This window comes from Mauremys mutica, chromosome 14, assembly GCF_020497125.1.
Source record: "Mauremys mutica isolate MM-2020 ecotype Southern chromosome 14, ASM2049712v1, whole genome shotgun sequence".
Lineage (NCBI taxonomy): Eukaryota > Metazoa > Chordata > Testudines > Geoemydidae > Mauremys > Mauremys mutica.
In genome coordinates this window covers 43940066-43957183 of record NC_059085.1, presented here as the reverse complement: position 1 = coordinate 43957183, position 17118 = coordinate 43940066, and the positions used below count along the sequence as shown (strand labels likewise).

Genomic DNA, 17118 nt, shown 5'->3' with positions numbered 1-17118 from the left:
GAAGAGCAGCCCAGTCTCTGCTGATTTGCCAGAGGGGTAACAGCTACTGGCAGTCCTGCCGCTGAGCAATGTTTGTGGGAGGGCTGCCTCAGCTGCTCTGATTAGCACTCCCCCAGCTGTCGCTGGCCAATCACAAGTGCCACCCATCACCCTTGGAATGGGAATCCAAACCTGACAATTACTCTGCAGGTGGGACCCCTGCCAGAGCAGTGGGGTTTGACCGGGTGGAAGTCGTCCTACACTAATGGAAAGAAGTTCCAGGTTGCAGTCAAAAGGAAAAGCAGCCCAATGCTTGGAGCAAAGTGGCCGACTGATAATACAGTTAGGGAAGTGACTGGGCTAGTATTTAAATGCTCACATCCTGGCACTGGCACTGGCACTCATCTCAGGCTCAGCACAGAAAGAAGCAGGGCTCTCATGCTCCAGCTAGTGTTGCCAACCCTCCCGGTTTCACTGGGAGTCTCCTGGAATCAGGCTCCATCTCCCAGAGGCTACTGAAGCCAAAGTGGGAGATTTTAAGCCACTGAAAGTCTGGCAGCACAGAGGGGCTAAGGCAGGCTCTCTGCCTGTCCTGGCCCCGCACCACTCCCAGAAGCATCTGGCATGTTCCTGAGGCCGTGGGGTGCGTGTCTGTCTGTCCGTGCGCTGCCCATGCCCATGCCTCAAGCACCAACTCCGCAGCTCCTGCACCCCAATCCCCTGCCCCAGGCTCAGCCCGGAGCCCCCTCCCATACTCTGAACCCCTCGGCCCAGCCCAGAGCCCGCACCATCCCCCTCTGCCTCAACCCAGTGAAATTGAGTGAGGGCAGGGGAGAGCCAGCAACGGAGGGAGGAGGGCTGGAGTGAGAGGGGTGGGGCCTCGGAGAAGGGGCGGGGCCACAGAGCAGGGCAAGGGTGTTTGGGTTTGTGTGGTTAGACAGTTGGCAACCCTACTTCCAGCAGCCAGGTAAGGAGCTGCTGAGAGGACTATGCAGCAGCAAAACAAGAAAGGACCCAAGCCAGGTTATTCCAGCAATGCCCTGGCTGGAGCTGTGGGCTGAGGCAACTGTGGTTTAGCAGACTGAAAACTGGGCAGAGGCCAGAGGTCTGATCCTAGCAGTCAGACTCACTGTATGACACTGGGGAAGTCACGTCCCAACTCTGTGCCTCAGTTTCCCCTGGAAAGCTGCAGCTTTACAAAGCGCTTGGCACCTGGTGGGTGAAAAGCGCTAAGCGGGAAAGGCTTTCACTCTACGGGGCAGGGTTTAGGTCATCAAAGAAATGTCCCTCCAGGCAACTTGGAGGCTTGGATCTTACCTGGTAGCAACAAGAGGGTAGCTGTGGCAAGGTGATGCCCATGCATCTCTTGTCCAGGGCATACAATCATAGAGCAGCAAGTCCTTCTCTGTCATAGCCATGAGGATGGGGCGCCACTGCTGCCTTCCTCCATCTAGTCTAGCCTGCAAGAAGTCGAGAGAGCTGTTAACATGCAGTCCAGGAAGCAGTGTGTGCTGCCCGCTGGGGGCAAAGGATCCTCATTTGAGAGCATCTAAGATCTGCAGTCTGGGGCCAAAGGACATTTCTGATTAGTGCATCTGTTAAGTCAGTCACAATGTGCCAGTGGCAGAGGGGGAAGGAGTCCGTGTAACAGAGCAGACGGGGCAATGCAGACTGAGGAAAGGAGTAGTGAGCCGAGTTCGGAGTTTTTCTATCCTCAGTTCCTGCCTCCCCCTCCCTCCCAGCAGCAGAGCCCAGTGTCTTCTCCTCTCTGTGGGGCACTCGGGGATCAGGCAATGTGCCGTAGTGCTCTCGTCTGACCCCATGTGGAATCAATCCATGATGCTTGTGCTTGCCTCCCCTCCCCGGGCAAGGCGAGCTACTCAGAGATCAACAGCACTAGGGCAAAAAATAATCTGGAAAATTAACGAGAGAAGATTTCCCTTCATGCCTGGAGCCAGGCCCTGTCTGAAGCAAGCAGCATATTGTTGCGCCGTATTAATAACCTGGTTGGGTAGTGGCACCCTAAGGAGCAGGCACCGAAGAGTCTAATCTGACCCTGTGGGAATGGTGTTAACTCATCATCTGAGGAATGCCGGCAAGGCACTAATGGGTCCAGCCATCCAGGAGATCCCATGCCCAGGACGGCCACAGCCCAGCTCTTATCAGGCCAAGAAAACACTTACAAGGTCAAGGATAAACTAACTTTGGGATCAGCAAATTCAGGTAAGGGCAAGTCTGGGACTATAGTTCTAACTCCTCGGTGACTGGGCAAATCCCATGGTTGAGGGCTCATGCTGTGTGGGCATCAGACTGACACTCAGAACCTGCGCACAGATCCCTCCCCGGGGGCACCGCTAGATGCGGTCAGTCAGTCCTATCACACAGCAGCTGGGAGAGCCCAGGCCTATCGACGGGATTCACCACCCCAGTGGAAAGCCGCGCCGGGCGAGCGCTGGCTTCCACCCACTCAGGCTATGACCCATCACGTGGGGGCAGGGAACAGGACAGGAGCACAGCCCAGAGCGGTATAAGCCCAGCTTGCTGTGAACCTGGCCAGCCCTCTCTGGGCTCCTGGGGTGGAACGCAAAGTGCTTCACAAGTGCTTCTGGAGTCGCAGACTCCTCTGGCAAAGCCATCCCAGTGTTCCAAGTGTGGGGACCACGGGCAGCCACAGTGCCTCCTGCAGTAGCGGGACAGTGAGCACAGTGGACCCTGACCTGATGTTACAACTAATTCCTTGTTGTCACAGCAACACTTCACAGGACACAGTCCCACTGGCCTATGAGGCTCATCCCATTGGAAGTGTTCTGCCCCGTGCGGAGATAGGCCTATCTTCCTTTAGCTGTTAAAAAACTCACCTGCCTGAATACCTTGTGGGAAGCTATTCCCATTGCTGGGTTTTCTGCACTGTTGCACAATGTACAGCCCTTTAACTCTGCAAGGTTGTGGTTTTCATACTGCACGCAGGAGGAGTGCATTGCTTGATAATATTTACAACAGAAATTAACTTTTGCAAACCCTGGGAGTTAGGTCAACATGACCCCTACATCAAACTGGGAAGTGGAGGCAGAAAGTCACTGACTTGCCCAAAGCCACGGTCTGTGGCAGATTCCGGACCTAACTCTTGGCCATGTGCTTTAGCCACTAGCCCACGTGTCCAACAGCTGACATCAAGTGACTGGCTTAAATACACAGGACATTCCGCCCACACAGACTCTCCTTTGTCTCCTCTTATCTGCAGAAACAAACACTCCAGGTCACTCTGAAGAGGATCTAGGAAGCTTGGAGCTGTCAAAGGTTTAACATCTTTAACTGGAAACCGAACACAGACCCGGGAAGGAAGTGCAGGCTCAGTGACACGGGGGTGTGGGGGGGAGGTGTTCATGTTCACAATGGTTCAGCACGTAGCTTTGTCTGCATTAGTTTCAGGGCCCAGTTTCACAGCAACATAGTTGTGAGCCTGGCTGAGCACCAAGTATGGGACCTCAAGAAAAGTCCAGCAATCTTGTGAAGTCCATGGGTCAGAGATTTTCACTGAACCTCAACTGTCCCTCCCATTGGCCCATGAGGAATGGCCTTTGCTTTACCAGGTCTTCCTACCCACACCACTACTTTGCTTTGTATCGCGCCTGGTACCCAAGGATCTCAAAGCATTTCAGTATAAGCAAGTTACTTTTCCTAGCTCCAAGGAGGGTTCTCAACCCCATTACTAGATTTGCCCCAGCCACGTGACTCAGTGACAGGGCTGTGCACAGACCCCAGGTCTCTGCTTTAACCATCCTTCATCCCCATTAAGATTATGGCATTGCCACCCCTTTCCTGCCAGTCTAGTTACCCAAGGGGTGCATGTACAATGGTGCACAGATACCCAAGCATCAGATCTAGAAAGCTCTGCCAGCCTAGGATCAAGTGTGAAATTGGCACTTGGAGCATGAACTCCCACCGAGAAAGGAGGTGTTTTATCGCATGTGGAGGCCAGTAAGACAACTGCATATGCCTAGTGCCTTTAAATAAAGAGGAAGAGCATCAGGTGAGGTTTTGACTAAAGGGGAAATGAATTATTGAGGGAAGGAGAGAGGACAGACACTCGGATGGGAAAGTCTGGAGCCCTGTGTGCACGCAAAGCTGCTGACTGAAGTACCATCCTAGTGCTGCAAGGAATGAGATCAGGCTTGCACTGACACTGCTGAGAATCAGAACAAACCCTGCACACAACCCATCCACAACAGGCATGGGAAGCCTGTGAGAAGGTTACAGCCCTGTCTACAACAGGCAAACACTACTACAGCACATGCCCCTGCAGGGTTGGTAGGGGCCACATCTCCAGAGGAAAGGAGGGTTACTGGAGCTGTGGCCTGCCAGGCAGAGATGAAAGCCATCTCTGAAACGTTAATTGGGTCAGGATGTTTTTAGGTAGAAGTTACATTTTCAAAACTGGATTGGCACAAATCCCTCCCTGGACAGGTCTCTCCCACAGCTCCAGCTGCCATTGGATTCCATTACTGAGCTGGCTTCTAGGCTCACAGTAGTAAGTGGAGAAAGGAGAACTGAAAACACACGAGCCACTACCAAAGTGCTGTAATCTCCGCAGTGCTGACCTGCTCCCATGCCTGCCAATGAAAACTAATCTCTTCACAGCTACACCTTAAGCAGAGTGCTAGACTGCACTCTTACCACACCTGTAAAAATGAGTTCTACCCAAATAAGGTCAAGACATCAGGGGCCCTCCATCTCAGCATACCTGTTCCGCCAGCCAAGCGATGTGTTTGACCTCCTTGCTACTTCCTGTGGCATTGTTGGCACCTAGCATGGCACTGAGTTCAGCTAGCACCTGAGGGAGGAGGGCCATGATGTTGGTGTGGATGGCCGTGAACCAGGAGTGTGCTGTCGCTGTGTCTTTGCACCGCAGGATCAGGGTGTTTCTGCTGTCCGGTGAGTGCAGCTCTATCAACCTGAATAGGAAGAGACAGAGCTAGGCTGAGAAGTGCAGCCAGAGCTAAGGCAGAGGGGGAACGTGGAAGCCCTGCAACAGACACTCCCTACATCAATGGGGTTTGGCTCCCCAAGAAAAGTGCACATGAAACACTCAAACCTTTTGGTATCTGCTAGGGAGGGCCCCTGGCTGGGGTCAGCTACGAGCAGCCCAGGCAGCGCTCACAAAGACTTCACCACAGGGACGGAGGGTAGGGCAAAGTTGGCTCCGTGGCAGGATGGAATTCCAGTGCTGCGTGGCAGGGCACTGTCTGGAAACTCATCTGTTCAGGTGCTTATGAAACCCGCAGCGTCGGAGGCAGTGATGATTCCCGCTCTGCTAGAGCAGGGGGATGCCTCATGAATCATTCTCTCCGTCAGCTGGCTGAGAAGCTGTGCCACTGATTAAAAGATTACAGAGCTTCCTAATCTTAGCTGTCAGGAAGCCCTGCCAGGAGCTGATGCAACATCTGAGAGCTTAGGAAGAAAGCAAGCACTGGCCCAGAGCTTGCCGGCACTCAGAGGGTTTGGGGAGCAGTAAGGGCACCCAGGTTCCTGCAGGAACCTTCCTGCAGCAGCTCAGCATCCCTCAGAGCAGCGGGGGTGCCCAGCCCAGATCCCTGCCTGGCTTCTCATCCGATTGCTCAGCCACAGGCTATGAGATAGACAGATACTAAAGGGCGAGCTGGCATCTCTTCCCTCCCTGGAATGCAGGTGCAGCACACACACAACTCATCTCCTCTGCCCTTCACTCAGTAGCTACAGAACCCAGAACAGACTAGCCATGCCAAACTGCTGCAGACACATCTGCTCCTTATGATGCCCTTTTGATGCCTAACTCAGGATGCAACGGGAGCCTTCTGAAAGCCAACAATTCCCATAATCATTTAAAGCTAACGGTCCTTTCTCCACAGTTACCTTCTTGGATCTGGGGATGCGTGCATAGTACAGAGCTATTAATTAGACTGCCGGCAAATCAGGAGCCCAGCTGGACTTTGGGGACAATCACCTGTTGACAAGCAGCTACAGGGACAAGATTGTAACCGCAAAATGTCCGAGATGGGCTGTTAAGTGGAATGGAAGCTGCACGAATGCCACCCAAAGGCAAGCTGCCTACCACCCTCTTAGCACAACAGAGAAGCAGGCGTGAGACCACAGAACATGTAGAAACGAGTCCTTGTGCTTAAAAGTACATTGGGGCTGGCTAGTTTTGAGACAGGAGCGTGTGCACCGCTCCTTGCGGGAAGCCACCAGCATGCAAAGGCAGTGCAGAAATCCTGCTGCAGAACTCTGGAGAGACAGCAGATACAGCGTGACAAAAGCCTTTTGCAGCAGCAGCTTATTTCCACCTGGATGAGCGGGGGTTGGGTAATTGGATTTCCATTCTCCAAACACCGACTAAATGCAGGTTTCAGAGTAGCAGCCGCGTTAGTCTGTATCCGCAAAAAAAAGGAGTACTTGTGGCACCTTAAAGACTAATGCAGTTCACTCTGATCCTGATCGGAACCCCAGGACAACTCTCTGCCCTTCCCACTTGCCTATGCTGCAGGACAGGGAATTGGTGCTGCCTTTGTCCAGGTCCAGAGCATGGCTCAGACCTTTGGTGTCACAGCTCCTCAGAGGCTCACCTCCTTGTCAAGTTCTGGGAGATAGGGAGCCTTTGCGCTTGAGTCTGGCTGGAAAGTTCTACTTGCCAGGGTGCCGCTTGCCTGGGAACCCAGGGATACAGACTTGCTTAGTAACCAGCAGCACTATGCAGTGAATTGTGAATGATGCCAGGAAGCCCATGATCTCAGCAAACATCGCTATCGTGCTAGCCCAGGGACAATCCTGGCCTGAGCCCTTTGTGAACTGCTGCTACTTTTAACGCTTTCTTGGTACCAGGCCGCAGCTTTGGGCATGCTCCAGTGCTGGAAATTCAGTCTTGCAAGGACACAGAAGCAGCACAGCAGACCCAGACACTTGGGGTGCACCACACTGCAATAAAAGACCTGTGGCCCAGGTCAGCTGACTATGGCTTGTGGGGCTAAAAATTGCAGTCTAGTTGGTTGGGCTCAGGCTGGAAGGCAGGTTCTGAGACCCTCCCCATACATGGGGTCTCAGTGTCTACACTGCAGTTCTTAGTGCCACAGCCAATTGCCCTAGGGTCTGGGACTCTGTGCCATGGGTTTTTGATTGAAGTGTAGCTGTACCCTTGGACTACGCTCCTCATCCCACACAAGCTACAGGGGAGGCATTTCGGCACAGATCATCAAGCCCTCCAGATCAGCAGCGTGCATGTCAGAGCTCACTTGGCTTTTCACAGCTCTGCAGACTGGGTTGCTTGCTGGCTCTCCAAGGACAGACAAAGCCATCGTTATGCTCTTGGCCACTGTTTACACTGATACTGCATTCTCTTCCAGCTACAGTATCCCACTCCCATTCTTGGCACTGGTGCCAGTGCCAAGGGGCCCTGGATAGCTCAGCCCCAGGAAAACCTCCCAGCATTAGGACATGGTGCTGAAAATGCCTGCACAAGCACCTATGCTGGCACAAATGCCAGCAGTGCTGGGAAGGGTGGCTCACCTTACACCAGACACGCTAGCCTCGGGTGTGCCTATTGCTCCGTGGAAGCGGTCTCTCCCAGTTGAGAGCAAATACCGTTCTGAGTTCAGGACATATGAGCAGTTAGCTCTTACTCATCCATGTACATTTCCGGCAATTTAATTCCATACTATTTTCCTGCCCCCCCTCCCCCCCAGCATGTTAGTACTGAAGCCATTACAGCTCTTTCACATGTCCACCCACCAACGCAAAAGCGCGCCAAGTTGTGCAGCTTAAAGCAAAGGGGCAGAAGACTCGGCAGAGATGGCGTTACATTCCCCACCACCTAGTTAAGAGGAGTCTGCAAGGGAGAGTCTGCCCTGTTCAGAAAGGGATGCGCAGGCCGGAAACCTTAGTCATTTCCATCGCGGACCAACTCTGTGCCAGGACAGAGATGCTGGTGGGGCAAAGGTACCAAGTCAAACTATTCCTGGACAAGATCTTCTTGTGGGAGCATTGAGGGAGAGTCCTGCAAAGTCAGCCTGCATGCTGCAAAAACCCTGTAGCTTGGCCACGCCTGTTCCCAAGAGCTGCGGGGGAGGCAGCCTCCCAGCAGGTGTATGTGGGGAGCATGGGACGGTGAAGGGACACCACCTTGGAAACTGGTCCTGCAATACAAGTGTCAGAGCTGCTTGGCCCAGGAGATCAGGTAATCAGCCCTACAGCAGTGTCCTGGGGCAGCACAACCCCCTGAAGATTCAGTGCTTTTAGCTATAGCAACTTCCCCATCAGTGAGAGCCTGTCAGCATTTCCCTGGTCCCTAGCACCCAGGGGAGGGCTTTGCATAGGTAATGACAGATACAAGGAAAACAAGGGGAAGTGATTAGTGTCATTTCCTCCCTCTAATGACAAACCCAACTCTCAGAGCTCAGCAATGCAACCCCACTCTGCATGGCAGGGCCCAGCCACCTCCTGGGCAAATGGGGAATCAGTTCAAATGCTCAGCAACACACAGAGGAGAAGCAAGTTCCAAGCAGCAGAGCGCAGTTTGGGACATCACTGCTTACCCAGCACTGCCAACCAATGATGCTCATTTGCCCCGCCTCTATGCCAGAGCCCGCTCACACAGGCCACGCCAACCTGGCTCCAGAGGCCTCACCTGGTTTTACAGAATTTAACCTTTCCTTTTAATAAAGCCCAGGTGGTTGAGGAAATCCTTCCAGATGCACCCAACAGAATCTGCAGGATGCAAGGGTGAACTACAGGTCCAAGGGCCAGTTCAACAGGTTAACTCTGAACCCTGATAAGTACTGGACAGATACACAGTTGTCAACTCTTTCCAACAGGAAGATGCAGCTGCTCTGGGACCATGGACTAGGTGTGATATTCCAACTCTGCCCCCGGCTGGACATAGGATACAGCCACTTGGAAGGTACAAAGAAGAGGTGGCAAGGGCAGAGAATGAAAATAAGCACAACCAAGATTTCCCCCTCCCCCTCCCCCCGGCACACACGCACCCAACAGGATCACTAATAGCCTCTAACTGCCCCCAACCACCACTCACTGGCAGGACTACACGCAATACCGCCCCCACCTAGCAGGTGTGTGACAGGGCAGACAGGCGCTACCAGAGCAGGGGAAGGCCTCGGTGAGATTCAGCCCAAATCCATCTGAACTCTGTTTTAGAAGAAAGCTGAACTGCCAGAAAGGCAATTTAGATGAAGGGGTTTGCATTCTTCCCTGAGCTGGAGCCTTCTACCCCAGGAGGACAGCAAAATGCAAACACTGCCTGTCCCACACGGCAGCCAGCCAGCTTTCGCTGAGGCCTGGGGGGAGGAGGGGCACTGAGTGGAGAGACCTGGCTGGCAGCCAAACCACTGAGAATTTCCTGCAAGCTGCAGTTACGATTTGATGAGTGAATCAGGAGATTGGCCTGAGGTGCAGCTGTTCCCACCCTAAGTCTCCTCTAGTCCATCTTCTGCTGCTTAGCTGAAGCCCGAGCCTCGTCTCCAGAGCCGATCCCGGGCACACGGACCAGCAGAGGAACTGCCATTTCCACTGGAGCGTGCGTGTGGCACAAGGCCAGGTATCTTCTCCATGGAAAAAGTTCAACACACAGATTAGCCAAACATCCTGTGGACACCCGGTCAGCCAGCCTGCACCTCCCAAAAGGCACCAGGAGAGGACACTTTGTCTTCAACCCAGACGCTGAACACACAGGCGTTACACGTAACCTGGCTGCAAGCAGAGACACAGCTGAACTAGATGCCTGGAAGATGGATCACAACCCCGCTTCTCCAGACCCATCTCTGCTGTGACTGAGAACGAGCGGCAGCAGGATCTGCAGCACCTATCTGCACAGAAGGCCCCTGTGGCCATGGACCTCACTGCTCCCCTCACCTTCCCGCCCCGTGTGTGTCAGGCGCTGGGTCATTCAGCTCCACAGGCCTTCCTGTGGGTGTACAGCACCTGGTACAACAGAGCCCTAACTGTGTTCGGGACCCTGGGTGCAAATTAATAAGCCAAAGGAGGAGCCTGGCAGTTGTATATCACCTGACTGAATCCACTTGGGTCACGTGCACTAGTTAAGGCTCCCAACCCTCACTTTGTGGCAGATAAGGAATAACCACACCCACCTATGAAACAGCTGCTTCTGGGGTGGAACGCAGGCTTCTCACTGAACGCTTTGGGGCAGGAAGTCAACACTGCCAGATCCTGCTGGAACTGCCAGGGGGGACTCATGTGAAATAATGACCCCTTTATAGCACCTTCCAGCTGAGGAGCTCAGCTCTCCAAAACTGGGCTGGTTAACCCTCACATCACCCTGAAAGCGCAGTAGGGTAAGAACTGTCCCAGGGAAGTGATGTGACTGTGCTAGGTCAGAGGAGTCTGAGCTGCAGGCAGCGTTAGAATGCAGATTTCCAGACTCCTAGTTCTATCCTCTACCCAGGCAGGATCTGCACCCCTTGAGGTGAAGTTACCTGGCCAAGAACGAACCAGTGGCAGGGTTACCACCTCAAACGTCGGGAAGCACCACAAACAGTCAGGCCACCAGCTTCACAGCTCGCTCAAGGCAGTGTCAGCCTTTCTTGTAGAAAGCACCATGGCTGCTGCCACGAGGTCAGCTGCAAAGGCATTCGCACTGCTGGGGGACCCAGCGCAGACCGACTCCCACCTGTTCATCACAGTGATAAGCACAACAGCTCCCCCCACCTGCCTGAAGGAACAAACCCATGCCATTGGATCTCTTGCACGCAAGGGGGCCTACAAGGGAAGAGAAACATGCCCTTTCCTGACATACAGCCAAAGTCTGGTGTGCTTTTCCTGGTTGGTTTTGCATCGGGAATGCAGGTGTCTCATATCTGCCTTTGTTTGCTAGAGGATTCAAAACAAATAGATCTAGCAGGACTTTACCTCACAAGGGCTTGCAAGTGTGTGTGTGTGTGTGTGTGTGTGTGGGGATTCAAACCCTGTTTGCCTTTGTAAGCACCCATTTAACTCCAGCTCCTCTTGGCACCTGGGAGAAGAGTCTCAAAGACTCAGACACTCCTACCCCAATAACTAGGGCCTGGGACTCTCCTGCAGTTCTCTGACCTCCCAAGAGCCCTCCAGGAAAACAGACACATGAGGCTCCACATTCCTGACATCCAGATAGAAGCCAAGCAGAAAAAGCAGCTTTTTAAAAGTCTTCCAGACTCCTTTACACATTGCAAAGCAGCAAAAAAGGGATCATTTCTCACCTTGCATGTCCGGCCAGCACTGTCAACACTCCTCCCTACACCCAAAATGCCAGGCACATAGGCCCAGAGCAGCCTGCTGCACCCCAAGGCCTCTGTCTCCCTAGGCTCCAGCTCACCTGTTCTCCAGGTCCGGCATGCTCAAGTTCCTGGCGGCGAAGCACATTTTCAGAGGGATCACCTTCCTGTCTTTGGTGCCATTGTAGTGCTTCGGTGAGCCGGAGTCCTCACTGCCACTCAGGCTCGGTGACTGGGGAGCTGCCCCGTCCCATGGGAGGTCTGACACCAGCGATGGCTTCTTAATGTAGGGAGTCACTTCCCGCATGAACTTCACTAAGAACAGAGATGGGAGAGGAGAGTTAGCACCTCGGCTGCCTCAGGAGGGGGTGCACAAAACACTGCATGCACCTGCACAGAAAAGTAAGGCAGCACCTGCGGATCTGTGCATCCCAGGGCAGTGTGCCGACTCCCCCACCAGCAGGGAGCAGTGGTCTGCACTGACTGTGAGGGCAGTGCCTGCCAGTGCGGCGGTGAGGGTGAGGGGGGGGCACTAAGCAGGCCTCAGAGCATGGTCTCCTGCGAGGACCAGAAGTCCGCTGCTAGGGATCTAGCTTAGACTTAGAGTTAGTTGCTCTCACCTTCCAGAGAGGACAGATGAGTGAACCTGCCCAGCTAGCCCATCATATGGATGTGTGCAAGCTTTTGCCCCTCTCCTCTGCAAGTCGGGGGGGGGGAGGGGGTCTTGCCTAAACTGTCCTAGGAGGATGTAGTTTCACACCCCCATTTGTCGACAAGCTCTCAGCTGTCTGGCAGCAGGATGGAAACGGTAAACACATTTATTCACTATTTCCACAGGGGGAGGGTTCCTCAGGACTGTGGGTGACAGGAAGCTGGTCTCTAGGCATGTTGTGAGGACAGGAAAGGACTTGCTTGTCAGATGAAATCAGACTGCTGCTGCCTCTGCAAATACAGTCCTAGTGCTCTGCTCCCCCAACTCATGGCCTCAGGGGGAGCAGGGTGGGTCTCAGAGCTATGTCAGCAATGGTCTCTGGATAGTGAAGCCAGAGGGTTACCAGACACAGGTGGTGTTTTATGGACGCTTCCATAAAACACCACCTTGGTCATTTGCCAGAGATGAGGGATTGCCCACTGGTTCAGTTCCCTGCACTGCCACAGGCTCCCTTTGTGACCTTGGGCATGTCACTTAGCCTCAGCTCCCCCAGCGGTACAGTGGGGATAACTGCCCTGCCCTGCCGCACAGGGTGCATGAGGAGAGAGACAGGAAATACAGACACTCACATACTATGGTGATGCAGACCGTGTCAGTACCCTAGAGACAGATCAGGACACTTCTAGAATAGATCCTCCAGCAGGCACATGCTACAGCCTGGATGCTTAGTGACATCACCATCAGCTACAGCACTGATCAATGAGGTGGTACTGCCATTACCTGACCTCGCCAGCTGGAATACTAGTTCAGAGTGAAGCTGGCTCGAACATTCCCTGCAATTTTGGGATTGGCGGAAGCATTCAAAAGTTACCACCCCACAGACTGACAGAACCAGAGTGAATGACCTCACAAGCCCAGCCAACCAGAACAAGTTTGAGTTTCCCCTCAGAGTTTTGAGTAGGAAACGTCTCAAGAAATGAATCAGCTCAGTTTTGGACCCCTCATGTCACCCAACCCTCTTTTCCAATTTGCCTCACAGGATTCCTAGGGGAACTAGCCTGGTGGTAGAACCCATCTGAAGTTTTACAGGTGGGTCAGTTTATTTTGGGTAAAATTTGACAGAGGGATCAAAAACCTGCTTTATAACTGGAAGCTGCCTCCGCCTTTAATTCTCAGCCTCTTGTCTCAGCACGAGACAGTACAAGCTACATATTAAACATCCTCCAGACATCAGGATTTGGCTGGCAAGAAGGAGAAACAGCAGCAGCAGCAAACAGGATCTTTCTTCCCCAGGTGATCAGGAGTGGAGCAGTCATGCACAGTGCTCCCATTAGGGGAAGCTGGTTCTCTCCCTGAGCAGCTGACCCAAGCATTTAAGTGCATGGCCCTCCACTCCCCTTTTGCTTTGAAGGGAAGAGCAGAGCACATGGGCTTTAGCAGTCTCAGCCCTGAGTTTTCACTCACTGCCTGTGTGACTGCGCCATCTCCTCAGGAATGAAAGGGAAAACAGGAGCTCAGAATATCATCCAGCTGGAAAGGAAGGAAGTGCAGCAAGCTGCAGCCAGATGCAGGACAGACACTGACAGCTGCAGTTGCCTGTGTCCCCCAAATGTAACGGGCCAGCTACCGGGGTGCTGGGGATTCAGTTGAGGAATTCCAAGGTGTTTAGAGTTGTCCTAGTAAAGGAACCAAAAAGGCACATTTCTGTAATAAACTGAGCCATCTGCTTGAAGTATAGCCCGACCACTGCCCCAGCGACCAGGTGGCTGCAGCTCCGAGAGTAACCACCACAGCAGCACAGGAGAAAAATGTCTCTTTCAAATGGCCTCATGCAAGACGAGCCACTATTAAAAGGGAGCCTGAGGAGGGAAGGTTCAAACCAGGAGGCTCAGTCTAGATGGCCTCTTTTCTAGGTCTTGTTGTGAACCTGCCCTGGGACCCATGGGCTACCCAGAAACTTTGATCACTTCCAGGAAGTGCAGCTCCCAGACAACCTCAGTGACACATGGTTAAAGATATAGCAGCAAGCTCCCAGGTGGCCCAGCAGGCAAGGTACCCACCCCAGAACTGTGCTGCTCTGGGAATCTGGGAGAGAATGGTCTATCTGCATGCCAGCTGCACAAAGAAATGGAAGCAGGCCTGTCAGCCCTCTGGAAAATGTGACCAGGGCTTTGCATAGGGAAGTGCTAAGAGCAAGCTGTTCCCTTCCCTTCCTAAAACCAAGCAGTGGGGAGGGGGGAGTTGGGACACGGAAAGTATACAGCTGCAGAAAGTTTGGATAAGTATCTGAACCTCTGGATGTGCTTCCCAAAGCAAATGCAGGCTCTGCAGCTGTGGGACTGCCAATGACTACACTAGCATTCACCATACACTGCGTAGGATATTCTCTGAAATTGGGTTCAGCATATGATACAGCATTTAAACAATGTAGTAGTTTAGATTTTTAAAACCAAAGGAAATTCATGGTTCAGGCCAATATGGTCCCCGACACTCTCTGCTGAGGAGGAGAGCAGAGTCCAGACAGCTGAGTTATGGTTCAGAAAAATCTGAGTGACCTGGAAAACGCAGCTCTTTGGTATTTAATTGCTTTGTTTATTTCAGGGACGAGCGTGTCAGAGGCTGGAAGGGGTACTGAGTTCTGGGGTTTATTGGATTTTTTAATCATTTAATTGTCTCTCTGTCTCAGCAGCTTCCTGGACCCAGAGAAGCTGCATGAAGCCACATTTAGTGCACACACCAATTCCTGATACACAACATTCTGGAAAGTTACTGCATACATCAGCTGTCTGCTTATTTGTGAAGAGGGCTCCAGCTTCCGTGACAAAGGGATGGCTGCTGAGACACTCTCCAGAATGTGAGGACTTTAGTCACTACTTTTTGTGCTTCTAAATAGACTTTTGTAATCACTGCTCCAGGTGCTGTTCCAGTAAGGACCAAACCCTCTGGCCACATTCTAACCAGAAGTGAATTTCAGTGGCATATAGATTTAGAATGGGACTAGCCTCATGAATGGCTCAGGGCTTGCCTACGTAGGGTGGCCAGGTGCCTGGTTTTCAACTGAAAAGTCCAGTCAAAAAGGGGACCTGACAGTGTCCGGTCAGATCTATTGACCGAACACCCAAGTCCAGTTACTGTGGGATGGGGAGATGCTGGGTCATCACCCACATCAGCCCCTACAAAGCCAGGGCTCCCCAGCACCGCAGGTAATCCCTCCTGACCCAGGCAGGGAGGTGGGAGGGAAAAAAAAGCAAGTGATGGGGGAGGGGGAATTGGAGGAGGAAGAGTGGACTTGGGGAGGGGGAGGAAGAGATGGAGCCCCAGGGAAAGATGTGGGGCAGGGAAGGTTTCAGCACTCTGATGGGGTGTCCAGTTTTTAAATATTACCAAGTTGGAAAACCTACGTCTATGTGAACACTTAAGTTTGTGGCAAGCCAGGGTATAAGTGTACCCCGCACTACCACGCCACACACTAAAAGTTCCCAAGAGCACTTTGATGTGCCTGCTTTGAAGCAGGGTCAAAGTGCACTAGGGAACTTTGAGCGCATTGCAGCAGGGTCCAGATGGACAGTTAGTGCTCAGCAGGCTAGCACAAGTTTGCTTTACACCCCAGCCTTCCACAAATTAAGTGTTCATATAGACATACCCACAGTCTAGGAGGGGGAGCAGATTGTATTGGGCTACCTAGACTAATACAAGGCAGACTGTTCCACAAAACACAGTGCGCTATATAATTAGCTACCCTGCAGGTACAACTGAGAACGTCCCCTCTACTGCCTCCCCTCCAGATCAGCTAACTCCTGGGAAAGAGCAGCACAGACCCTCCTCCCCCTCAACGTCAGCACTGTGTTTCCCTGTGACTAGGCTCTATGAAGTGGGAAGGCTCTCTCCGCCCTGGCCTTCTGTGCACTAAGCCACCATCCTGGCTGGGCTGAGTAAGTGCTAATCATCTAGACATGAGGATGGTTATTTATTACAGCCACAAAGCTTTCGTCAGCTGGTTCCCAGAAACCACTAATTTCCTTTTACAACACAATTAAAACTCCATCAATCCTGCGTTCATGCTCTTCGATCCTTCAGGAGCGGGTCTGCAATTCCCAACTAGCATCCAAACCAAACTCTGTAAATGGAGCTTCCAGAAGACACCCCAAACTGGCCTGCACGGGAGTGGACCTTGGAGCACAATTCCGGTCTCTTCCCAAGCTGACTGTACCCATTTACATTGCCTTGCTTCAGTTCTCTGGCCATCCCTCCCTTCTCAGCATCAGACTTCAGGCTCAAGCCTGAACAAACCAGTTTCAGGCAGGAGGAGTCTAAACCTGCTCCTTGAGGATGGCCAGCTAACTCCCCCCCATGCTGGCTCCGAAGAGCTACGCCTTGCGCTTCAGACTGGGATGTGGTCTAATTAAACAATAGAGGAGCTGACCGAGAGAAGCCCCTGGCACCTGCCCAGAGCACACCAAGACGTAGAATTGGGCTGGACGATCAAAGACTCCACAAAAAAGCTGCAAAATCTCAACAGCTTCATTAAGCAGGAAATCGGAACAAATCCCGTTGGTGTGGGAACCTGTGCCACCAAGGGCTCAGATAGCTCTGTCAAATCAGCGAATGACTGTGCAGGGGACATGCTCTGCATGGAATGAGTAAATTATCCTTTATCCCTGGTCAGAAAGAGGAACTTGCCAAAGCTACTAAAAAGTGGACAACGGAATGCAGTATTGTCAGGGAAAAACGGAACGTCCAGAGTTACCACACCGATTAGGGAATTGCTCCACATTGCTAACAGTTGCCTAGCCAGTCCAGCTCTTCTCTACAATGCATTCTGCACCACGTTATAGTAGTGCAAGGTTCTTTCCCTTGCACATGCTTCCTCTCGAAGAATATTGCACGACTGCCCTAGAGTAATCTCATTACAGATTACAAAACAAGGAGGAAGGGTAAGCTGGCTCCAGTGGTGCCGAAAGCGAATGGTGTCGAGAAGAATGACATTATAACACGCTCCCTGCAAAGACTCAGATGGGTGGATTCAGACTTCATTTTTGGGCAATTTGAAGCTTCAAAACTATCTGAGGCAGAATCTCCATAGCAGGCATAGCCTCCTTGTTCCCTCCGCTCCCAGGCAAACTGCACTCAAAGAGCAAGAGACTAATGGCTGGTTGATTGACATCTGCTGTTTTAGCCCTGCTGGAGTGAAACAACAGAGACCCACAGTGAATTGTTCAAAGAGGAAAGGGGAGCAAC

General features: G+C 52.5%; 1 protein-coding gene across 1 annotated transcript in view; it reads right to left on the bottom strand.

Annotated features, from left to right (window-relative positions):
- SNTB2 (syntrophin beta 2) overlaps positions 1–17118 on the bottom strand; it is a 53384-nt gene that overhangs the window by 15543 nt on the left and 20723 nt on the right. Inside the window, exons 2-4 of the mRNA XM_044987291.1 lie at positions 11330–11543; positions 4721–4931; positions 1297–1439 (exon numbers count right to left, since the gene is read on the bottom strand). Of these exons, the coding sequence (XP_044843226.1) occupies positions 1297–1439; positions 4721–4931; positions 11330–11543 (568 nt within the window). The remainder of the gene's footprint in view (positions 1–1296; positions 1440–4720; positions 4932–11329; positions 11544–17118) is intronic.